Genomic DNA, 26,216 nt, shown 5'->3' with positions numbered 1-26,216 from the left:
GAATTGAATCCATAATTTATGTCTGATGTAATGATTGCTTTTGCACTTATTAAAAATATATCCAAGTCGCTGATAATGCAGACAAAATTGCTAAATTACTTTTAGATTATTAATGTGTTGGCACAAGGTAGGATAGGATTTCAAAGTGTATTATCCTGTGTCGTGCTTCTGAGAGGGTTCTCGTGCACCGCCAATAATAAGTCGGGATCACATTAAAGCCATTTCATCTGCTGCTATTCATAAAAATGATTCATTAATACTAACAACTCTCTGCAGTTGCATGCTGTGCAGCATGGACATGACTTATAGAGCTCTGAGGTTGAATTACAGCCAGTGAGTCAGACTGCAATGCACCCCTCTGTGTGTGTGTGTGTGTGTGTTTGTGTGTGTGTGGGGAGGGTTCTTAACAAACATAAATAAATAACTTATGGGTCTGCATACAATGGATGACATTCATTTAAAGTACTGCTGGCTACTCACTCTTGGCCGTGTGTTTATTAAATTAAAATGTTATTAATGATTAATAAAAAGCGGTACAGCAGTGAGCACCATGTCCTTGTTATAGAAAATGACCTGCAGCATGTTAGTAAACAGACCTAATATAAATAGCTGTTTATATGGGTTTATATTTTTGAGCAGTGAAAAAGATCTTCAAACAAGAAAGTTCCCATAATCTTAACTACTTCTCAGAATCTGTGACAGGCAGACAGATGCACGATGCATGTTGAATTTTAGCAATGCGTCCACCAATTTTCTCTAAGGGCTTATCCTATGCAGGGTCGTGTGTGTGTGTGGTGTATGGGGGGGGGGGGGGGGGAGGGGAGGGGTACACCCTGAACAAATCACAATTTCCTCAGCCTAACAGGTAATTTTCAGATCAGTTACTAATTAATTTATATACCTCAAGGGAATCCACACAGACAGAGAAAGAACATGAAAACTCGACACAGGAAAGCCCCTGGTGCTCAAGTGGATCCGGACCCAGAGCCACATGGGGAAATCATCATACCAAGAGGTCCAGGAGCTCTGTCTGCTACGTACAGAGAATGCCCGTTCGCTGTTTACAAAGCGCTGCATGTGTAAAACGTCCCTGGTGAATAAAAAAATGTACAGTGGGATTTTATTTATCTGCACATGGACATAAGTATTATCTATATATCTGTGTTTGTCTTGCAGTGTTTGCATGCAGTATATACAGAGGTCTGATCTTGATTTCCTGCTGTGAGGGATTGTGGGATTTAGGTGGAGCTTGTGATAAATGTCCTATTCCATGCTGACAGAGCAGCTCCTGAAAAGCTATACAGTCCCAGGGGCAGGGGGCTAATCGCAGCAGTTTCTCTGGATCCCTTCTGCCTGTGAATGACAAACTGAAACCCCTACTTAGAAGGAGAGAGGTTTCCATTTGTACATCATGGCATGTTTGTCTGTATAAAACCCTTCAACAAACGGGTTTATCACGAAGCGGGATAATGAGGAAATGAACAGAGAACAAACTGATAAAACTGGCCATGTGATCATCTGGTGCAACCGTGATACATTATTAAATTAATAATGCATTTCATGCAAGAATTCAAAAGCATCCAAATGGCTCTAAGAAAAAGTAATGAGATGTTCAGCTTTTCATTACCCAAATTTAATCACCTAGAGTCACCAAAGCAATGAATGCATATGGAAGCGTCGTTTAATCCATTGTAAAGCATTTTTCCGAGCTTATTCCTGTGACAATATTTATATTTGTGATAAGAGCTGATACTGTGTGTGGACACAGTTCTGTTTAACAATGCATTAATTATGTAAACCCAACAAAAGCAAAGCTGGCTCCTCTGGCCTCTGCATTTGTTTTCCTCTTTATCTATCTCTCTCAGTCCCTTTTCGCTGCATCCATCCGTCCGTCCAGCAGATCACAAACACACACTTTCACACTCGCATAAAGTGCATGCAATGATGCAGAATGCTTCTGACTACATGCTGCTGTGTGGCCTTGCTGAGAGATGACATGGGCCCTGCCCAGTCTTACTGCTGGTATGGATTTAAGGCTTCACCCAGGACAGCAAACGATCCCACCGAGCAGGGGGCTGGAAATATACAGTGCACAAGAGACGAGGAGACAGAGGGAGAAAGAAAGAGGGGAAGTTGAAGGGAAGCCAGCAGAAGAGGACAGAACGAGTAAAGGGAAACCCTGGGGGGGCGAGCAAGGGCTCTGGATGAAACACTTGTGCCCACTGAGCACCTCTTTTTCAGGTACAGCAGCATCAAAAACATGCGAGTAAAAAGCAATGATTGTGGTTAGTCCTGCAAAACCCCTGAAAACTGGTCTGACGCGTGGCATAAAGAAGAAGAAGGAAACAGTTTCATCTCCTGGTGCAAAGTTCTCACTGCAAATAACATGGCATAGAAAATTAGCTGAAAAACACAGCAAAATGTGTAAATGGAGGCCCCCTGTGAACGTGTAGCTGAAGGATGTGAGGGGTAGGATGGTGTCAAATGAATGGATCGCATCCAGAAATGAATGGAGTACCCGTGAAAGGAAAGTATAGGAAACAGAGCCAAACTGTGATGAGTCTTAACAGCATTGCCACCTCCGCTTACCTCCTCTAGGTAAGGACAGATTCTGCTGAGCACACCAGAGTGAGAGGACGCATTAAAATAAGCTAAGTGGAGAAGGCACAATGCGGCGAGGAGACCTCTGGCAGATGATAAAGGAGCACTTCACTATGTCTTTATTCTAATCTGGCTCCTTCAGCTTTGACACGAGACACGCCACGCTGCGACATTACGATGATGCCACTGTTCTTTGCTGAATGTGTCCGTGTGTGATTAAATGTGTACTGGTGTTTATCGGGTAAATCCTCTTTAACTATTAAAGACATGTAATTTCCATTTGACGAGAATATGCCACATAGTATCAGCACCGTTTATTTAATCTGGCTGGGGTTGATACGACCCGAAAAGTATATTATGTGCAAAACATAATATGTTAATTAATAACTATTTTTGGGTTTTTTTATTGGCTTTATTGTTTTAAAGTTTTTTATAGTTGTGCCATGTATAAATTAAAAACTGCATTAATTAAATAGATGTGCATGATTACTTGAACTTTAAGTTGTCCCATCGTCATGACCGCCTGTTTGCAATGATGATTTCCAGTTACTTGTCATATTGTGTAACTTCATCAAAGGCCATGAAGAGAGGGCAGTGTTCTGGCACGCAGACAGCCGACCCCCAGGTTTGGAAAGGTGGCATGGAAAATCGGACCTGTAACAGGAAGCTCTCCACCCTGCGTAATGTTGCCAGAGGCAAAACAACCTCAGCACAGTGTTTGTTGAGATAATAATATAGCATGGCACATTATGGGCTTTCATGTTGACATACCCACTAATGATCTCCATGAGAGACTGTCTTCGTCTAGGTATGCAGGTGCCTGCCGGCGCCGCATTAAACCAAAGCCACACACAGAGCCACGATAAAGAAGACGTGGCTGAGGGAATATGAAATACAGAATTCACTTAAAATAACAATCTACAACAATTATAAACATTTTCTCCGTGTCCGTACTCTCACTGGCAAACTGTGATCTTGGCTGAGCATTAACTGAAGGCTCTTCCAGTAATCATGCCCAGGGCGACTTCATGAATATGACGGTCGTGTTTTGCAGTCGGCTCAGATTTCATCATTACCTCCAAACGTGTTATTTAAGCAGGGAGTCGGCACAATGCAGCTGAATCCGGCATGTTAGTTGGAGAGTGGCAACAACAGGGCGGCTGTCGACATGAAAAGTGAGGGGCGATGTTTTCTATCCTCCTTTCGTCTCCGTGTGTCTTCACCTGCACCCTTCACACCTCTGCACCTTAACCAGGATGCATGACTAGGGAGCTGACAGGCCCGAGCATGGGAGAGTGTGTTCTGAAGAAATTGTAGGTCAGAATAAATATCCTGTCTGACAGAGGGCTTAGGACTCCGCTTTAGACTGGGCTGGCTCTGAGCATGTGTCTGTGTGAGACGAATGCAGAATATGCAGCATTTCCACAGCTTCACTGGGATGCCGCTGTTCTAATCCAACAGGTGAGTGCAGACACAAGGCTGAAGCAACGCCCGACAGGATAAAGGGCAAGACTATTCATGGAAGTGGCCTTCACAACAACTTTTAAAGTAATGCATCCGCAAGGCTTTCACCGTTCCCATCTAACTGAGGAAACTAAATTGCTCTATTTTCTGGTCAATAAAGTCTTAAAGTGAAATGGAGCAAATCTCAAAAAGTGGCCATGGAGATAAGATAAAGGAATGTCTCAGTGAACTGTTTCCTGTGAATTACACAAACTCATCCTGTAAATTCTATTCCCTAAATTTCATCTGGGGCGCACACACACACAAAGCTCCAACGTATCCGTAAACCCGCCCCGGTCCTGTGGTTTTGTGTGGCGAGTGAAGTCAATAGGTGGTGTGGATCAATTCAGCTGAGAAGTGGTTAATGTTGCTCGTCCTTTGAGCACTGAACGGGCACATTGTGTTACTATGCATGGCTGGAAATCACTGTGCTTATTGTTTGCAAAAGAAAAACACTACACTGAACTTCTATGCAGAAAATCTGATAGTCGTGGTACTGAGGCAGGAACAATAATTTTTTTTAAATTGGGGGGGGGGGGGGGGGGGGATTGAAATAATGGATGTGGAAACTAAAAGAAAGGGGTTTAAGTGGGGCCACATTCATGCACAAGCATGTATTAAATCAGTGGTGTGGTTTCCATCATCCAAATTATGGAAAGGAGCTCAGACACTGGTACCTGCGCATTACCTGAAGATGAGTCATTTCCCCAAATTACAGCGCAGCCAAATGTCCCAGGTGTATCCGTCTGTCCCTCCCTTTATTGCACACACCTACCCACATGTCTAACCACACACACACACACACACACACACACACACGCACACTGGTAGACAGATTTGCTTTGAGCTCACACACACTCTGCCCGGAATACTGAGCCATTCCCAGGAACATTGAGCATACTGTTGATCCCAGAGAAGCCCTAAGGCTGAGAGGACAAGGACAAAGATGGAGAAGGAACACAGAGGCTGCTGAAACACGCAGACGGAATGATGGAGCGGTGAAGACAAAAAGAAAATTGACACTAGAAAAGCACGTAGATACAAGGGAGGGTGTGACAGGCAGTCTTATAGAGAGCGCTCACAGTAGCAGGTTTTCCGGAATCATTTCAACACGACTGACATCTCACAATATTTTCAAAAAAAAGTTATTCTGTCCATTGTTCGTCAATAGGGGCAATACTAAAGCCCATGAAGACATTTTCAATCCAGTATCAAAAACATTACATTTGATTATCAGAAACAATTCAATAAAATATCAAGTGGAGCCTGAAATAACGCAAAGACTGGACTTGAATTCAGTCATTCAAAGAACTAAAACAGCAGACAGCAGATGTGAGAAAGCAGCTGCCTTCCGTGTTTGTCTTCCGGTAATCCAGACTCTACGCTTTCTGCAGCTGCTTCACAATAAAAGCCTTCAAGAAAAACAAACAGATGGTGACTGATAACTTTGAAGCAAATGCATCACAAGATAAGCTAAACGCAATAAAATTAGCTTCACTATTAGGCTACATCGACCATTGGACTTCTTTTTAGCCTTTGCTGTGCTACCTGTGAAGCCAGGTGAAACGTTTTGAAAGCTCGTGTTTGGGTGATTCCCTCGAGCAGCTCCAGCTTTCTCATGCCCCCTCACTTTGAGCTCGGCTATTCTTCAGACCCCTGCACTGAGGGACTATTTGACCTTTGAACTTTGGGGGAAGGTCTGCAGGAACAAAATCCATTTATACCTTATTGAAATAAAATGGAAAAAATCTTTAATGATGCCATACTAGAACTTGAAACTGAAGACAGGACAAGTAGCTAAAAGGGTTATTTAACGAATTATTGTAATTAATTAATTTGATTCATGAACTAATCTAAAACAGTTTGCATTTTTTGTTTTACACAGAATATAGCATTAGTAAACTGTTGATTAACCATTAAAAAGCTTTAGCTTGATTAAAAAGAGATTAGTGGGAAATGAGTGACTTTTAAAACTATTCAGAAAAAAGCACATTTTATTCTTGATATTTTCTTGGAATTTCACCCTTGACTGTATTTCAAAAGATTAATTTCAACCTGAGCTCATTAGCCACAGAGAGTCAAACATGTTTCTTGTCTCTGTAGAAAAAAATGCACGGCGAGAACAATTTCAAATCCTTCAGCAGGAGTTTTGCGGCGCCACAAAGACTCACTGGACTGGGATAAATCCTCAGTTCTCTGGCCTCAGCACTGAATGAACCCATTCCCCCCAGGAGCACATGAGCCTAACCAAGCCAACAGACAACCGGCGAAGCGAAAAGGCCTCATATGAGAGGGGAAAACCTTGTTAATGACAGTCTGAGCCCTAAACCACTAAATTCAGATCAAACTCCTCATTTTACTAATTAGATATTCTGAACCAGCTCTGGCACTTAGAAATCAATTAAAAAATCAAGTTGTGTGGAGCTGCTTTGCTTTTCCAGTCAGGGGTGTGTAAAGACCAGTTAGCCAGACGAACACATTCCTGTCTGCCTCTGATTCTGGGAGCGCTCCCTCAGCCCTCCATGCTGTGCACTTCCTCTGAAGGGATTAGCCTCTAAAGCCTGCGGAAAACAATTCCCTGCTCTCTCTGTGAACAGCGTCAAAAGAAACCATTGCTGTGTCATGTCATGCGCTAATAATTCTGCCAACTATGCACCTGCAGGAATGCTTTCAAGCACCCGAACCCAATAGCAGGAAAAAGTTCATTTTTTAAACTAGATGCACCATTTAATGCAAGCTTCCTGTGTTTGGATGGATCCTCTCCTTGTATTGCTATTATTCTCACCGGCCTGGTTCCATACATTTTAACCCTTATAGCATATCAGCTCGCACCATGAAGTAACCTTCTGACAAATTTGTCCCAAAAAAAAAAACATACATTTTTATGCAAGTGCTCTAATTTATGTAACTTTTTCATGGAAAATGCAGATGCATGTGTTGGCTTGTATCTATCAGCTTTTTATCAAACTATTTGTCCTGTCACATGCAAAACCAGGTGATCGTTTTCAGCAAACATGTAAGATGGGGCATTAAGGTACCGAGGGTAACGAGCCTTTAGTTCTGCCTGAAAGCTTGCTCACTCAGTTAATGAGAGCATTAATTATATTCTACAAATGGATCTAAAAAAACATTGTTCTGTGTATGTGAGGGTGTGTGTGTGTGTGTGTGTGTGTGTGCGTGTGTGTGTGTGTGTGTGCGTGCGTGCAAATTCGCAAGAGAGATTAACAAAGGCAAATATGTCTGAACAGCACTAAAATGCCTCAGGGAGTTGTATGGTAAAATATTACAATTTTCTTAATAAGGTGAAGCATATTATGAAAAGTTTGTATTTGTTTGGGAGGAAGATAAAGCAAGAAGATGGATTATACACTGCGGGTAAACAAAGCTATCAGGAGTAAAGCCTATTAATGCTAAATGAGGGATCTGAGCTTCAACAGGGTTCCATTGTCAGTCGTCTTGTGTCACATGATACCACCGCTAAGCAGAGTAATACCCATATTAGCCACCCCGTTTCCTAATGCCTTTTCTCCTGTCCCCTGTGATCAGCCTGCTCCCAGCCATAATCTCAGCCTAAGATGATTCTTAATTACCCTGGCGGTCCAGACAGACAAAGGCCAGGGCCAACCTGCGCCGAGGTTCCTGACCCAATGGGCACTCCACCCCCTCTAGAAACACAACGGCTCCGAGGCCTGTTTCTATGGCGAAGCTTCATCGTATTTATCATCAAACATTCCAAGAACAGTATGTTAATTCATGCATTAGCATTTTTACACTGTGGAGGAATAAAGCAAACATGATTTATGGAAGTTCAAAATCGCCAGTGGAGTTAAGCAAATATTAACATACAATCAGGTGGGGAAACATCCCAAATCTGCCCCTTTCAAATACAGAGACACACACCTTGGTGCGTGAGCTCGAATACAAACACCCACTCAATCAGCCACACACAGACACAAACAGGAGGGACAAGGAATCTTTTTTAAATCTTCTTTTTGGGGTTTTGAATTAAGCTCTTTGTTAACAACGCCCTGTGGGCTCCCTAGACATTCTTGCATATTTTTGGTTTCGTGCTAATGTGAGACACACAAAGCAAACTGCCTTTGCCTGTCGAAGTGCCACGCTATTTGAAGATGCTAAAAAAATAAACGCTTTCTCGCCATATTTTCCAAGGCGGCCTCAAAAACTTGCTATTTAAAAGCAACATAAAAGTGCGAAAATCTCTTCTGTTAAGAGACGCACAGGCTGCTGGAACCAGTGGATCACATTACAACGGCGTTTAGAGAAGCTCCTCTTTTTTTTCCAAGTTACATGATACGGATTTAAGAATCATCCATGAGAATTATTTTCAAATAGGCCATTCGTTACCATGGACGACCAGCAAAGAGTTAAAATATTTTAACATTTATCCACACTGGTGTTAAAACTGTTGTCACATGACTTGAGACGGGAACTTGTAAGGCTCCTCATACAAGATATTGTTGCTCCCTACTTCAATCAACCCAAAAACTCCCACCCCTGGGGGAGATGCCCCCCCCCCCCATGTTGCCAGCGTCCTCCGCTCCATGCTGCCAGAATATGAACAAACTTAGACAAGGACAGAACCAGAATCATTTAATCCAGTACCATTGACTCTTCAATCAGAGGCAGTCCCATTTGAGTGGAGCCCCACCCCTGGGTATGCTAACATAAACATCAAACTACATATGCAGGCATTATGAAGCATTATGAAGCATTATGAAGCATTATGACTTTCACCGGTTTCTGGGCAATGCAACAACAGCACAGCGCCTCAAAGACGAAGGACGCATATTTCTCTGTCAGGAACTCTCTCTATTTTTACCCCTGAGCAACTGACTCGCGCTGCATAAATGCGCCGGGCAGATATTCTATTTGCCCTCGGGCAATTATATCACCTTGTCAAAAGGCATGAATAACAGATGCTGAGTGGCTTGAGCATGAGCAACAGAGTCACTGAACTGTTTGCCTCAGGAAGTTCTCACAATAGACCTCTTCACACAACAGATCCACAACGAGGACTCTCCTCCACATTGTCTTTGTTAGTTCACGCTGAACAAAAACCAGGCTGGCATTGACTGTATGACTTTAAACGGTATGTGTGCACTCCTGAAGAGAAAGAAGCATCAGCTGTAACAGATCCAGCATGTTTTCACACAGTTAGTGCAACGACAATCCTTCACCATCACTGCTACATGTGGATCCAGTGCTCTGCTCCAATGGGAATGATTTCCCAGGCTTCGCACCGAGTCCCTCCTTGAACAGTCTGTGTGATGGGGGGGGGGGGGGGGGGGTAATGACACAATGAATTTTTTTTCAATCCCCTGAGAAATTGCTGAAATATTGGGATGTCAAAGTAAGGAGGACTGCAATGGGAGGTCATGCAGGATCGAAGGGAGAGTTTCAAGAGGAAAAAGACAATAAGCTGACTGTGACAGGTTGCGTTTGAGAAATCAATAGGCTCTGCTTTTGTTCCCGCACTTCAACACCTGAACTAGAACAATGCATTCAAGCCTGGGCGAGTTCTTAAACTCTCTCTTCTAACGTTGCTTGAAAACTGCTTTCCAGCGTGCTGCTGGTTTATCACAGCACACTTCCTTATTCTCCATATCCGCCGTTTCTATTTACATTTAAATTAGATACACATTCAAGGGCACCGCAGCATTGAGTAGAATAACGAGGCAGGTATTCAGCAATGATGTAAAAAAATAAAATCTACTTTTTTGTGGATACTGGCAGACTATGGTGGAGTTTTCCCTGCATGGTGCTGTGATGAAACGGGCTGCAACACTCTCATCACTTGGGTGAGTCTCATGTCTTCATTTCATTTCAATATTTTGTGGGCTTTCCAGATGAACTTGTTGAAACTCCAGTAATGTCATCCAGCCAAAAACAGGTAAATCAGCCTCACATTAGTTTTAATAAGACAATAAATCAGGCCCATTATTCATGTTTTATGTGCTCAACAGGTTTGGAATCAGTCCCTTGAATGATTTACCGCCAGTTGGCACCTGCACTGCCACAGCTGCCATGACCTACCCGCAATCCACCGGCAACAGCAGCTGTCATAGCCGAGTGTCACCTTTGTGCTGCACAACTGCACTGCAAGAACAAAGGGACGAAACATTTTCAATTCCACAGCAAATAAGGGAGCGTGATGCAACGTGGAGGCTGTGAAACTGAGATACTTTATTTCTTCAAAGAGCTCTGTTTGACTTACATTTCATGCTGTGAAAGCTTTCAAATACAACGCTGTCTTAGATTAGCATGCTCGGTTTCACTTTAATGTTCTTCCCGTTCCACTGTACTAATAAAGTTTATGTGAAAAGGCTGTCAGTTACATCAGGGTCTTGAGCGTTTGGGTTCCCAGTAGGGTCTCCGAGAGGATATTTTCTTTGCATAAAGGGACTTGTCAAACCAGAAGGACCCCCCTAGCAGGTACTCGAACCAGCATCCACTGCACCACCAGGGAGACAAATGTCCTGAAGACTGTGTTTTGACTTTTAGGAGTGTCAGTGGCTTGGATTTCACTGGGGGGGGGTTTCATGTGCCGAGAACCATAGGAAGCAACACAACAGGTCAGATCTCAAGACACATGACACTGCAATCCTTCATGGCCTACTCCTGAACCCTGACCTCAATGACCTCACGCTGCAAGCGGCACCACAGACGGCCAAAGGAATCTGGCTGTAACTTTGTTGACACAGGAAGAATGTAAAGAGCTGAAAGATGGCCAGGGGGGCTAAATATAAACTGCTCAGGAGGCTTTCTTTCCTCTGGGCAGGGGATAAAGAAGCAGCACCAGCAGCATCAGTCTTGCAGACCCACTTTTTGCAGTCTGGAAATCAGTACCTCAGGGGAACAAAACAAACACAACTAATGAAATGTCTGCAACTCACACCACTGTTTTGTTCGTCTTCGGATGATTACATATCTGCGTGTCTATTTAAGCTCTGCAGTCCCCCCCCCCCCCCCCCCTTCATGCCCACGCTATAAATACCGGCCCATCTGTGGTGAATGATGAATTTCACCGTCCATTATTCAAGTAAAACATATGCTTTTAAATTATAATGACTAGTTCCATCATTTTGGAACAGAATATCAGCCGGATGCTCGGAAGCTTATTTGTAATATATACCGCCTTATTATGGAAATGAGGCTTATACGCTTTTGATGTTGAGGATCTGTACATTTTGACTTGTCCTTTGGTCTATACAATACTGCTCACACTCCTCTGCTGCAGCCCCATCGCCTTCTTCGCTGTGCTTAAATCATTCAAGCACTAGCTGACTAATTCCCACTCCTACAACGAGCTTACAGGCCACAGGCAGGATGCCAATTTGATCAAATCTAAGTCAAATGTACTTGCTGGAGTTTGAACGATCAATAGCACATTAATTAATAACACCTGGCTGACGGAGCTGAGAAGCCTGCTTTGTGGTTTCTGCTGCAGAGCGGAAAGGAAGTGGCAGGCTCAAGCTGGCCGCTGACTGTAAATGTCTCAGTCTTGGCATGTCTTCCAGGGTCCTGGAAGATCTCGCAGTAACCTTGACGAGCTGATGATGGTGGCAGCTCCAGCCTCTGCTGGCAGCAATCTTCTTGCATGGTGAAACTTCGTCATCTGATTTGCAGGTCCAATAGCAAAGACACAAATTATTAGTGACACTAGGAAGCGCATTGCAGCGCCCACACACGTATACATATACTGTATTTTCATCAATATGCTAAACTATTCATAGCATGGAGTCCAGAGTGCAAGCTTCAAATTAATAACGCTAACAATTCCCACCAAGTGGGGGCCTTTCAGCGCGTGCATAGTTTGCAGAATTGGCCAGCAAGACTTGATGTGAGGGGGCGCAGGCACAGAGAGGAGGGCAGGGCTAAACGGTAGAGGATGCAAAGAGCAGGAACGATGCAGCTTCTGGGCGCTGCCCTCTTCCCAAAGGCAATGACCGGAGCGTTCTCTAAGTCAGAAAGGTGACTCTCAACCTGCGCTTGAACTTTCTGAAGGGCAAGCATTCCTCCGCCTGAGTAGCCACGTCTTTTGAGGCCTTAAACAAAACCAAACAAAACCACATAAATCGGTTGATTTGGAGATAGAATATTAATGTGATGATTAAAAGATTGCAGCAAACGCTTCATTTATCAAGCACTAGTACCACAAGAGATATGTATATGATACAGCCTAGCTTTAAAGGCAACAAGCTCGATCTAACCTGACATACGCCATAAGAAACTGTGAAACCAGACCAGCTCGAGACAGACGAGGCCTCTGACCGGCCGTGTGTTTCCAGGGGTGATGAGCAGAAGTAGAATTCGTTTAACACATCCAACACATGGCTGTGACTCAATCAACCGGGGCTGCCGTATTGTCATAGGTCAGGGAGAGCTACAGAAAGAAATACATCGCAGAGCAGAAGATTCCTCTCACATACACACTGGTTAATCAAGTGCCGCAGCTAAAATGGCCGGCACACAGGAGCTGAAGTCCTGCTGCGTCGCTCGGCTGCAGAATAAAACAAATCCTGATGAACTATCTAAATAAATCCCTCTGCCAGTCTATTCTTCTCTGTCTGAAAAATCCCAATTTTCTCTCCCCCCAGTCCCCTTCCTCCCCAAAGTTTCCATCTGCTCTCTGAATTACTACCCGTGATCTGGCGAAGATGGAAATCAACCAGTCTTTTCAGGAATCTGATTTAGTCCCAGTCCCCGCTACGTCCCTTTCAGTTCCATCTATTCACAGATGGTGGCCGGGCTCCTACAGACAAAACTATGCCGAATTGCTGCAACTCTATGGTGCCAGGCAGCATTTTTCTTACATGATGGTGACATTTTGTTCCGATTGCAATGCAAATATGCATCCCAGGCTTTCTTCTCCAGTCGGTTAGATGCCTATTATAGTAAACATGAAACACCAAAGAACAAATATATGTAACAGCAACAAATAGGCGAGATGAATAATGCATTAATCACCTTTTAGTGTGCAACAAAAACATTTAGATAGTGCCAAGATGATTCTTTAGACGGAATATGTTTGGTGTTGAGGATTGTTGTTGTGAAGTAGATTATAGTCCTCTTCAGAAGAGCCTTTTCTTTCATTCCCTTTTATATCTCCATCCTGTCTGCTTATTGCTTTGTCTCCATTCACGTGTTCTTCCCTGAGTGTGTTTGTCTACAGATTACAGATTAAAATAACTTGTTTTGACTAAGCAGCAACCAAAAGAAATATTCTGTTTCATGTTATTTATGACAAGAAAATCACATTCACATTTCAAATGGTGGAAATTCCAAATGCTTCACATGTTTGTTAAAGAAAATAGTTATATGTAAAAAAAAAAAAAAAAAAGATTACTAGATGGTCTAAATATCACCGCTGCTCTAATCCCTTGGTGCTAATTCATGTTGGTTTCCCTGTGTTACGTTTCCAGCACGGATGTTTATGCAGTTTAAACCCGAAGCCCTGAAGACTATCCACTGCATGAAACGGTTTGACTACACTTTCTGAACTTCACAGGCCTTTTCATCTCGATCCAAGTGATATCTTATTCACTGAAATAAGCTAAATCATTTTCTGACTTAATTTAAGATAGAAGTAGGAAATGAGTGATGAGACACGGGAAAATGAAACCGCTCAGCTGACATTGGCTGCAACATAGAAGGGGCGGATGATAAGTCAACAGCCATTCCATTCCCACGAGAGACGACGAAGGACCGAAAGTGTCACATAGGGATTCAAACCATGACCGCCACCCCCGACCTAAAACATACACTCTGAAACTGTACTTCCATTTTCAGTACCTCTTTATGTCCGAGAAAATATAAGCCGCAAATGTAATATTTGTTTCTCTTCTCAAGCTCAATATTCACTCAATGCAGTCAGAGCTCTGCAGCAGAGAACCTCCATAGTTCATAGGCTCAAACCATGTCACATCTCCTCAGTTGACAGAGTGACCCAATCACAACACAAGGAAAAAAAGAATAAGGTGAAATATGGATTAGCTTGGGTGAGAAGGGTAAGAAATGATTGAGTTGAGTTGAGTTATTGATCATTCGAGGTTAAGGTGGTCTCCGTGCGATCACAGCAATAACGTCAGCGTTGATCAAAGGAGACGCTGTGGGAGACAGAGCAGCATTTATGTTGCTTGATTTATCCTCCTATAGGAAGGGATGCAGGTGGCACAGTTCAGGAGGATTAGTCAAACAGAGGAGATGCTGAAAAAACTAGCCGCGATAACTTCCAGCAGCCAACAGAAAAAAAAGGGTGAACGTGAAGATGGCACTCCGGTGAGCAAAATAAAAATCCCTGCATGGATGTTTGTTGTGGGACACTCTGACACCGCCGTGCTGAAGCGTCACTGCTCCACTCAGCTCTTTTAATTACCTGTGTGTGATTTAATCCTTCATATGTTTCAGCTAATTCCTCTTAATGATTTGTTCCATTCAGCAAACATTCTGCTGGCACAGTTTTGCGTGTTTGTTATAGTTATTGCATCTGTTAAATTAACCGTGCAGCTCTTGTACTGAGCATCACTAGTAGGTTATCTCACTCCTACCTGAGGAACATTCATACAAACACGAGCCTCAATTTCTATTAGAGATGGAATTAGACTTTTTACAGCATGCCTCGTTGTCAGTCTGCAGCAGAAATGTTGTTATACTGGGGGGGGCGTGCGTGTGCGCGCCACATGAATGGGTGCTAAGATTCAGACAGTAAGCATAGATTTTAAAGACATCAATGTGACGCACATGAGGTCTGAGTCAGATTCGGAGAGAGGACATTTATTTCCAGCGCGCCTTCTCTCTTTATTCTGTCTTTCTCTTGTCTGGCTGGTTTTCAAATGTGCAAAGATTTGTCTGAAGCACTGCAGTGAAACTGATTTGAGAAAGAGTTGGCGCATCTTATTCTTATAGTACATGTTTACCCCCTTTAACAGTCTCAGCCATGTTGTTATTAGACACTTTGAAAAGAAGTTGAAGCTTTTTCTGGGATCGTGTGAAAGTGTCTTTTTCCCCTCATCTTGAGAGAATTAGAGCAGCAATAACGATGTCTTCCACAGACAACCCCTAAATACCGCAGACGGGAGAAAACAGCTTCGGGAATATTTTCCCACAGTGAATCCTGATGTAATATTACGCGAAATTATTATTAGTATTATTATTTTTAATGTGTCACATCTCACTAACTTTTTAAAGAGCTCCTTTGTAACTATGAGCCAGTTAAGCCGCAGCTTTTCGCGTCATCGCAGACCGGGTAAGATTCATGCTCACAAATATCGATTCATTTAAAATTTAATAGATGCTGTAATCGAAAAATATTTATCCTGAGAGAGGATGTTTAACTTGGGATCTTTAATACGTTTAAACAAGCTGGCGCATTTAAAGGAGCTTGCGCGTAAAAATAAAAATAAATAAAAGGAATGTGCTGTTTTTGGAGCTTTCCTCGGAACAGATCAACAATATTTTGCGGCCACAGTCAAAACTTAATACACTAATTTCCAAAGCTATTCAAATAACTTTTTGTTGTTGGATTACTAATATTACTCCATTCGTAGGTCACGGGAAGCAGGCGGTGAGCCTCAACGCGTAACGGGGGCTTTACGCGCACCTCCACGCTCTGCTTTGGGCTTCAGTTGGAGTTTTAGGAACATGTTTGAAACTTTCGAAGTGCATTCAGGTAGATCCTAATAAACATGTGCCTTTACCTGTTGGTCCTTCAATGCCGTCGGCGTAGATCTGGACAGCCAAAATCAGCAGAAAGGCGCAGGTGTTCATCGTGTCGCTGTTTTAGTCCACTTTCCACGGGCAGGAGAAACCGCGCCACTGCGTGTGGTCCGGGTGCGCAAGGAGTAGAGTCGAGCACATCCACGCCCCCCACCCCCCCCCCCAGTTCTCACCGAGTTGGGTTTGAGACGCACCGAGAGACACGGGGCAGAGCGACTTCTGCGAACTGACGTCAGGGTAAACAGTTCGGGGAAGAAACGTCGTTCTCAAAGCCTCTCTTCCCTCCCAGCTTCCACTTCTCTGGAGACAAAAGTGCGAGCCGGGCGCCTCCAAGCGGGCGAGTCCAGCACTGACACCGTGGCCATCCGGCGCGCCAGCAAACCCACGCACTCTGCGCGTTTGCGCCAGTTTGGGTTTCCTCGTGGAGTCCATGAGGAGCTTCAGACCTCGAGAGCGATGTTGGGATTTCAATTAGATGTGGTGTTTCAGGAAAAGACTGTTTTAAAACTGGTTATCTATCTATCTATCTATCTATCTGTCTGTCTGTCTGTCTGTCTATCTATCCTCTTCTGTCTGTCTGTCTGTCCATACAGTGAGATTATGGGGACTACACCACAGATTTGAGACACAATCCTCATCCACACAACACTTTTTTAGAATTAAGTTGTGTGTTTTATTCGTGGAGTGTTTGTGCAGGACTGTAAACTGCGTGTCTGTTCGTTATGGTCGAGGCTAATAGTCTAGAAACGCATTTGTGTGCTAAATGCAGGCTAACTGTACTTAAGCCAGATGCACAGAGCCAATGAGACTAAGTACTGAGACGTTTGCAACGTGATGACATGAAGTAGAAACAGGCATGACTTCTTCATCACCCTAATGGCAGCTGCGTATATATATACATACTGCATATTGCTTGCTTGCTTGCATTGAGTTTGCTTTTAATGGGGGTGCGTTTTCCTGTCTAACATCAGGTGGTCTGATTGAACACTTGGATTTAATTAATAAAGGTGAGTGTCTTCAGGCAGGGCTTGAGAAGCCTTTGATGCAGGCTGTATAATATTTGTCATAGTCACGTTAAATGTGTAAAACATCTGCGTTGTGTATATGATTTGATTATTGGACACTAGTTGCAGGCTGCAAGGTGTCCTCTCATATATCCTTACAACATTACCAAGGCTTAGCGATTCATCTCTTAGATTGAACATCTCGCGCTGATGCTGATGCTGATGCTGATGCTGGTGCTGATGCTGCAGCCTCCTGCTCAGCGTGAGTCCAAATAGTGTTAAAGCATGCCGGGCCGACACTTTTAACCGTGGCTGCAGGAATCTCAATTGGATCTAGATGCCATCATGGAGGCTATTCATCACTCATTTTGTTGTCGTGTGAGAACATTAAAGATATGGATTCAATTAAAGGGGTCCGACAGATGCGTCTAAGGCTTCCAGCATGAGCACATATTTCAGCCTCTGATGTTGTTAGCCCTGAATGACAGATGGACGAACGATTGCTCAGCAAATCGCTTAATTTAACCAGAGAAGCACAGCCTATTTGAGCTAACACCTGTAATTACACCTGTAATTACACCTGCTTGATACATGGCAGTCATGTTGCACCTTATTTAAGACACATAGAAGGGATTTACTTAAACGTGGCAGTATTTTTGGCCTTTAATTTGCAGTAAACCTCACTGAATTATAATGATAATAATATATATTTTTTATATAGCGCTTTTCTGAGAACTCAAAGACGCTTTACAGTGTGCATAATAAAAACAGTAAAATAATACAGAAAATACAAACATTTACAAATGCTCAACAGGGATGCTGACGACTGTACTAAAAGTCATTTCATCTTCTGCCTCTCGTGATCCCTCAAAAGCAAAATGTGCGCAGGCGGTTGTTTGTAATAATTTATCCTAATGGTTCTGCGCTAAGCTGACTGAAGCTATTACTGCCCATCAGACAAGCAGAATGTCAGTCACACAATGCTGCTGCTACGCTGCTACTTGTGAGGTAAGGCTTTAAAACATGGCTCACGTCTAGCCACACATCAAACAGCAATGTCACCAAAGTCGATTTCAATCATTGGTCCAAATGATTGATTGTTTGGTATCAGTGATTGTGTCATAGGTGACCACAGGTTTCATGCTTGTAAGGTGAACCCAGAGAGCCACAGTATCTCCTCCTGTGTGATTTGACAAATGCATCATCTGTGCTGCCACATAATGAGTGAAAAGTCTCCATTTTTATAATTCCCATCCACAATGACAAACACATTTAGCTAATGAACACATCTGTTAAAATATCAAACAAAAATGTTTTTATTTAAAATGTATTCATCATTTTGGACAATCAATCCCATTTCCCTTTCATCACAGTCGTGCCTGACATAATTGCTTCTTTATGATAATGTGAAGGGGGAGATGAATTAACAAGATTATGTATTCGATGCACATGTAAGTAAACAACACATCAGAAGTCATAGTGCATCGTTTATATTTAGTTTTCTCTATTAGAAATATGTCTATTCGTCACACATTAAGGGTCTAGTGTTGTATCTGAAGCTCCATAACAAAGGCCTAAAACAAGCATGAATATGTCATAAATTAATATATTCAATACACAAAGCAAAGTCACAAAATCAGTTTTCCTTTCCTTTATAAATATCACAAGAAATCAATTACAAAAGTATGAGGATATATTTATCACAAACTTCTGAAAGATTTGCCAACTCCTCTAAAACAACGTAAATGTTCAATAAAAACTGTAAAACGTACCTTTATGTTTAGGTACCATTCAGGGTTTAGAACAAAGAATATAGAGAATAGACGAAGTTAGGATTTCAGAGCAAGATAAATATTTACATGATCAATTAATCATTCCAAAAATGTTCATATTCATAATTGTCAGCCCAAGATGTCTTGCAGAATTGTTACTTTTAATCAAAAACCAGTCCAAACGCTGAACAACAAACAATTATTGACATTGAGCAGTTTTGGGTTGGTGAATCTCTGGCCCTACGGAGAAGAAATGACTTAATTTATTAATACATTATCAGAGGTTGCAAACATTTCCAGTTAAGAATCGACTACATGTTTCCGTTCGTTAGTGTTTTGAGTTGATGACGTATTTGACTATGACAACACAGTAAACGGCACCGTTTGACTAAACTGAGTTGGATCTTTCATTCTTTCAGTCTTGGTCACATTCCCTCCCTTCCATCATCCCCTCAGGATTATCTCTTACGTTCCTCCATGTTTCTTTAATGACATTCTTCCTTTCAACATCATGCAAGCCTTCTTGATTCTTTATCCCCTCCCCTCTAAGGTGAGGGTCTTCTTCAGTCCTCTGTATGGGATCTTTGTGGTTTCCTGAGTCGCCCTCTTTCTTGTACAGACCTGTGAAGCTTCTCCCGGTTTCCCGTCTCACTGAGCCGCTTCTCCTGTGAGGCACTACGGCTGTCCATGTCCATTCTGTCAGCTCTGGTGTAATGACACTGGTCAGAGGAGGCCACGAAACGGGTGAAGAGTTGAGGGTTGCTGGTGAGCTGAGCATAAGCTGCAGCAGAGAAACTGGTCCCAGAACGCTGCTGGATTGTTTCGACGGGGCTTTGGCTGTTTGGCACGCTGTGATGGCGAGGGTGAAGGCGTTTCAAAGTTGTATTTTTGTTAGCTGTGCTTTTTTCCCAGCCCTGCTTTCTTTGGTCTTCACAAATCTCCTCCAACACTAAGAAGAAACACATTAGTTCATAAAACCAGTGGGATACCACAGTGTGTGCTGTATGCCAGCTTCAGCAGCTCTCTCACCGCGCTCTTTGTGATGGACTTCATCATGGCTGAGCTTCAGATCCAACTCCTGCTTCACCGAGTCTAAAAGTCCCAACATCTTACACAGGGAATTAAGTAGGACGGCATCTGGCAAAGCAAACTCAGTGAGCGCTTGTCTACGCCGAATCAAGCAAAAATCAATGGCTTAAAACAACCGTATGGTAGCTCGTGAATCTATTCTTGAAAATAATCCTATTTGCACTTTTTATTTTACGTTTGACTGCGTCTAAAGCATTTCCCGCCGTGAACAACTCACCCGTGTCACGCAGGCCGGAGTTCTCACTGCGGGCCTCCACTCCTATAAGAGTGGCTCGTAGTTCGCCCCGGAGGCTGGACAGGACCTCCCCCATAAGACCTGCAGCTGCCACTCCCCTCCAGAGGCGCACTACTGCATCTGGAGACAGTCGGTCAGGGTGGACGTCATCATATGCAGCAAAGCTGTGCACATGTATGTTTGTTCGCACCAAGGATGTAGTCCTCACGTGACAACCATGGGCTGAGTCGAGCTCGTCGCCATTTGCCCTTTTGCTCAATGGCAAAATATCCCCCAAAAATTAGGAGTTATATCCTCCTGAGACCCAGCAAGTTAGCATGTCCTCTGCAGTGGACATTTGTTAAGCTGCCCCCGGTAATTCTTGTAAATTGTATGCACAGAAGGTTTCCTGACTGACTGACAGACAGACAGACAGATGGAGCCCATTCCTACGTTCACTACCTCCCGTTGTTCATGGCAGAGGATAATAAGAAATGTGTGCATAGAGGCTGGGAAATGTCTCGAAGTGAGATCTGTGGAGAGCCACAGAACTGAAATCGAGCAATAAATTGTGGAGCGAAAGTGTCAGGGTTGGAGGAACAATGAGAAAGACATAACTAGACTGGGGAAATGGGAGGGGTGTGGCACTCGGAGAGAAGATGTTAAATGGGTCACAGAGTTAGAGTGAGAAACGAAGGAAAATACTTTTGAAAAGAAGTATTCCAAGAGGTGAGAAAGGAGGACAGGACAGACTGGAGGCTGAAAATTACTCACGATCGTTGCAAAACAGAGTATAAAATAGTCACGAAATGTCAGAAGGGCTTGAAATCTTAGCTTGCAAAACAAAAACCTTCCAGTTTGACATTTCCTTTAATGTTGGTCAGGAGAAATCCAACGTGCCCAGAGAGCAAAGCCCACTTACAGATACTATATCATCCATCTCTCCACAGAAGGAATACGCATTCATATACAGAGCTCTGGAGATAGAGCATAACTAAGGGCTGAGTGTTTCCACTGAGGGTCGACCATTTTTTTTTAAAGCGAGGCACTGAAATTTGCCATTCATACAAACGATGGCTTGAGGCTACGTTACCCCCTGTGTCTCAGTTGGAAACGGTGTCTCATCAGGTCACCTTTAAAAGCCCTTCAATCAAAGCTTAGGTCCCTGTTAGAAATAGCCACACTTAGAAATGTCAGAAGCCGTCGATGGTAATATAACGGGACATGATTTTCTGCCTCCCGGTGGTCAGCAGCTTTTTAAGGCCATTCTGCAGGAACGGCATAACATCCCATAACTGCAGATTCAGACGTTCATTCACTCAATTTATCAGAGGTGACAGGCAGCAGAGGCTGCAAGAGGTGTGGCACAAACAACCCAGGGGCCTGTTGTCCGTCAACTGATGACAATATTCACAGTTGACATTGTTTTCTGTAGATTTTTGTTTTTCATGTATTATTCACTTAATGATGGTTGAAATGTGATTTCTTATCCATCCAGATAGATACCATTTCAAATTGATGGCCACGCCCTTTAAAAGAACACGACTAATGAAGGCGTGGCCCCTTGAGGCCTGAAGGTCAGCGGGATGAATGTGGGCATATTCCACTAATAAAAATGTAACGTCTACATTTTCCTCTGAAGGGCAAAGACCTCGGTCAGGAAAGTAAACCTTCCTTCTAACATTTCAACAGGCGATTATAAAAACTAATTGTTTATCCTGTCAGCGGTTTTAGGACTGCTCCTTCTTTCTTTTTCGTACCAGGTGTGTCCGTCCTCGTTCTCTTTGCAGCATGTCCGTTGGCCGCTGTGGGATTTACAGGCCAGGCTGAAACAGAGCTCCACTCTGATGCTGTGCTGAACTTCTCCTCCAAAGACTCCTCTGCTGCATTGTGTATGGCCTCTCCTAAAATCACCACAGAGAAGGGCGTACTGTAAGTACTGTATGTGCTAGTTCTGAATGTTAAGGTGTCAGGAATGAATAACGATGTTTCACCGAGGATGTTACAGCAAATGATATTATAAATAAAAGTCTTCATCTTCCTCCTCTCGTTGATATATTGCAAAACAGGAAATGAAGCATATGTGGATGGAAAAACATCAAACCGTAAATGGCAGCTGAAATCTACCTGCCAGGAGCGGCACCTGCCCTACGAGAGGAGGACGAGCCAGACAAGACGGGCTTAGCTGCTCCAAGTTCCCTGGAGCAAGCCGCGCGCTGTTGATCAGCACATCAGATTTGTTGCTGCGGCAGGTGTTGGTGCACACGGAGTCGTGCTGGTAAAAATCAATGTGGCCGGAGTCCATCATTTTTCTGTGTGAGGAGAAGCAGATTAAAGATCGCAGTGTGGATTGAATCTGTTCAGCAAGTTTCTTTGACATGAAGCCCATTGATCTAACCTCTAGAGGAATGAGGATGTAAAGGGCAGATACTGTGCTGGTATATTGACTCACTGTAACAGGAGAACAAGTGCAAACATGATAGAGGTGGTGAAACGCATCACTCAGCACTTTGCTTGCATGTTATTTGATCTGGCTGTGATAATAAAGCGGTTTACTCATGGAATGTACCACAAACCCCGACACAGACGGGCCTGACGCAAGTGAAAATTACGCAAGCGTGATGTGCTGTTGACGCCATTGAATCGCAGTGTTTAAAGTCTGTCGCTTTACCCCCCCCCCCCCCCCCCCCCAGGGCAGTGCAGCGGGTAGCTCCCATATAATCTACCTGAGCATTACACCTCCGAGTCTGATGGCCCTTTTCCAATCCTTCAGAGAGGCTTTCCCTGCCAGGTGTACAAACTGCTTAGGACTGATGAGCTGGTCATGAAACTGTAGGGAATAAGAGCGCAACACATTTATGAACACGATGGAGAATAAGAGCCATGATGGACTAGATATGAAGATCATCATGTCTAGTTGAGTGTGAATGGTTATCGTTGATTAATTCAATTCAGATCAATTAAGAATATATTTACTTTGACGCATCTGGCATTGATTCCAGGACACACAAACTTCTTAAATAGAAGAACCGCTACGCTGTCTCCGCAGGTGATGGGGTAGCCATGCTCAATCTCCTCCCCTCCTGCTTCACTGTCTTCTAAAGTTAATGAGACAAAGAGAAACCATTCCCAGCAGTTGTGCAGGATTTTACGGTACAAAGCATCTCTGTTAATCGACCAAAGAATCATCCTGTCCCTACACTTGTGAACATAGAAATCAGGTGAAAACAAAATCAAAATTGTCATTGCAATAAAAAAAAAAAGTGTACAGGTCAGAGGATGCTGTGATAATTTCATTAAGTGATAATAGATGCATAAATAACACATCCAGTGTCTATTCATTCTGATTCATTCGATACACTTGAAAGCTATTTTATTCAACCCTCATATTAGTTTAGGTTTATTAACAAAAGATGACATTTATCAGTTATTTCAAATAAATCGAATAAGAATGCTAAATACTATAATAGATAATATAAAACTACTTTTACTGACTAGTAAAAGTTTTAAAACTATTCTACCCCTTAATGATGTGTGTCTCTAATACTTTGTAGGGATCCTTTAGCTGTTACATCATGTTGAAAATATGATGCCTAACCAGATTCCATCTTCCTAATCCCATTCCTTATGGGCAATTCTGTAATAGTCCTGGTTTGTGCACTGCAACCTCCTTCTTCAAATCCCACAAGAGGATTTCTATGGTATTCCAATTCAAGCCATTGTGACGGATACGAAAGAATATTCCAGGACTTTTTAACGTCTGCTCGGCATCATTGTCCTTTTGGAACTGTTCAGTGATACTTAAACTACAACGTCCCCACAGATAACAAAAGGTTTTCTCCGAGGATTTCCCGTTACGTAATGAAATCTATCTTGTTCTCTGCTGGTTTCCAGGGCGGCCAAATGAAGCGGTGAGGGAGCGTCAGTGAGACGCCACATGCTGCACAACATGGAAGGTATTCCTTTCAATATACAGCACGCATCATTTCCTCCTCCAGACGTACCACTGATCCATACACTTGAAAGGTTAGAGCTTTCTTTCATCACTCCACGGAGCAGCCTCCCAAAAACTTTCAAGACTTTTCTTGCATGCTTAGCTCATCCGTGTCTAAAGTTTTGCAGTTTAAACATGGTGTCTTGTGCAAATTTAACCCTTAACAGATTTCTTTTTTTTTTTTATGAGCCTGGAGGTACTTTTTAAAGGCTGGTACAGTGTTTTAACAGGTTTGTAACTGTTTGCTCTTCTCGTATTTAACATTTTGTGTTGAATGTGGGAAAACATTTTATATCTGTTGTATTGCGCAGTTTGAATGGGTCAGAATTTGTTGCTGCTTTGCCCGTAAACCTTAAGCCTTGAAATGGCAGTACCTGCGACCCGGATTTCAGATAAAGCAGACTGGAAAATGAATGAATGAATGAATGAATTTGTGTCTGAATCGTGAGGATTAAAGGGGGATGTCTCAATGTCACATACCATGACGTGCCTCTATGGCCAGGTCTGTGGTGACAGTGTCAGCAATGGCCTCGTTTACCCTGCAGAGGGCGACAAATGCACACATTAACCAAATTGTTGTTTTTAATAAAAATACTGTAAATCTAACCTCTCACGACCTTAAGTGCTTTTATTTTCTTCTTCACACAACTGTAGCTTTCTTTGAATTAGCACTGCTTTGAATAGATTATGGACACCAATGAACTCAAAATCATGCCACATGATTGAACTATTGTGAACAAGAATCAAAAGGGGGAAGAAGAAAAAAAGTGTAATTGTGTTTAAATATATTCTGTATGCCTTTGAATAATTTAAGCGGTGTTACCCGTGCAGGGCGGGCTGCAGATGTCGGATGTCCTGAGTTCTATGGTCAGTGCCGCTGGGATCGGCTTCCTCTTCTTTCACTGTCATGAGATCCTCTGAAGACGCAATGACGTCAGCGCCCGCCATCACCAATCTACGCGCACGGCAAGCCAAGAATGCATCGTTATCATCCAGATTCCCTCCTTTGCGTTCTCCCTCTCAAGCTGACGTCTGTTGCTGCGGCTGCACGCACGCGCATCCCGTGCGCATCCCGTTCCACAGAGAGGGCCCGAAGGCCAGCGCGTCTGCTCTCTGATCTAGAAAGTCTCTTACTCTTAAATAATATTTGTAGTTTTACCTCCCGTATTAAAGCAGGAGACTCTTCATCCTCGGCTTGTCGGCGCATGCGCCGTGACGCTTCGCCCCACTTCCTGCCGTGAAGGCAGCGGCTCGCCTGAGACGCGTCTGTCACGAGAAGCGGTTCACTCGCACGCGATGTGCGTGTGAGGCGCTCAAACTGCGTTCACGTGCGAGCGCGCGGCTTCGTTGGGGAAGATCTGAGCCTTTCCGCTTTACGCAGAGCGTCATGTGTTCTAACCCAAAGGGGGTTCGAACATTGCCTGAGACTGAATCGTGTTTCACTTCTCGTGTGGCTGAAGTGTCTTGGTTTGATGTCTGTTGTGCAATAAACTGTTGTGTTTTTGTTGTCTCTGTGTGTATCCAGGAGGTGGCAGGAAAACACACATCAAAATAACTGGGCTTAACGACGGACCTTTGATTAGGTTTAGGTATTATTTATTTCAGGCAATGACAAAAGCAAACAAAACAAACAAAACAAACCGTGCCGCATCGCACGAGCCACATTTAAACAATAAATAAATAATATGTCAATTCAGCCTGAAAGGGGGTGGGAAGAAGAAAACTTATTTAATCCCACCCCTATTTATCATAATATATAAACATAACAAGTTCCTCTACTTCAAATCATATATAAACAACAACTATAAGCACTGTATGATTTTGAAAAATACAACAAAACATCGGATGAAATTAGTTAAATTATAAAATAATATACATACATATATATATATATATATATTATTATTATTATTATTATTTTATTTTTTTCATTATGGTGTTACCACTGTTAACAGATGACTGTTTAAACAGTCATGCCAGCATTAATAATAAACAAATATCAGCAATGGTAATAAACATAATGTGAAACATAATTGATCTTGTTATTTAGCATATTTTTTCATTTTGACTTTAGAAAATAAGCCCTGTCACGACCAGCCAATGAGAGGCGTTCATGCTGTTCACGACCAGCCAATGAGAGGCGTTCATGCTGTTTACGACCAGCCAATGAGAGGCGTTCATGCTGTTCACGACCAGCCAATGAGAGGCGTTCATGCTGTTCACGACCAGCCAATGAGAGGCTGATCATGCTGTTCACGACCAGCCAATGAGAGGCTGTTCATGCTGTTCACGACCAGCCAATG

The 26,216-nt window shown here is 43.1% G+C and overlaps 2 protein-coding genes across 2 annotated transcripts in view; both read right to left on the bottom strand.

The window, feature by feature from the left end:
• ptprub (protein tyrosine phosphatase receptor type Ub) overlaps window positions 1–15,891 on the bottom strand; it is a 128,350-nt gene extending 112,459 nt beyond the window's left edge. Inside the window, exon 1 of the mRNA XM_068760308.1 lies at window positions 15,822–15,891. Coding sequence (XP_068616409.1) covers window positions 15,822–15,891 — 70 coding nt within the window. The remainder of the gene's footprint in view (window positions 1–15,821) is intronic.
• Window positions 15,892–18,162: 2,271 nt separating this feature from the next.
• LOC137917695 (glucocorticoid modulatory element-binding protein 1-like) lies at window positions 18,163–25,154 on the bottom strand. Its single transcript, XM_068760420.1, is given in 11 exon segments — window positions 18,163–19,239; window positions 19,241–19,557; window positions 19,638–19,753; window positions 19,923–20,060; window positions 21,680–21,823; window positions 22,047–22,231; window positions 22,646–22,749; window positions 22,896–23,014; window positions 24,394–24,452; window positions 24,737–24,868; window positions 25,073–25,154. Coding segments are annotated over 10 exon segments (1,515 nt in total). The 5' UTR covers window positions 24,862–24,868; window positions 25,073–25,154; the 3' UTR covers window positions 18,163–19,031.
• Between the last annotated feature and the right edge of the window lie 1,062 nt (window positions 25,155–26,216).

Source organism: Brachionichthys hirsutus, chromosome 3 (genome assembly GCF_040956055.1).
Source record: "Brachionichthys hirsutus isolate HB-005 chromosome 3, CSIRO-AGI_Bhir_v1, whole genome shotgun sequence".
Classification (NCBI taxonomy): Eukaryota; Metazoa; Chordata; class Actinopteri; order Lophiiformes; family Brachionichthyidae; genus Brachionichthys; species Brachionichthys hirsutus.
This window is presented reverse-complemented; position numbering and strand designations above follow the sequence as displayed.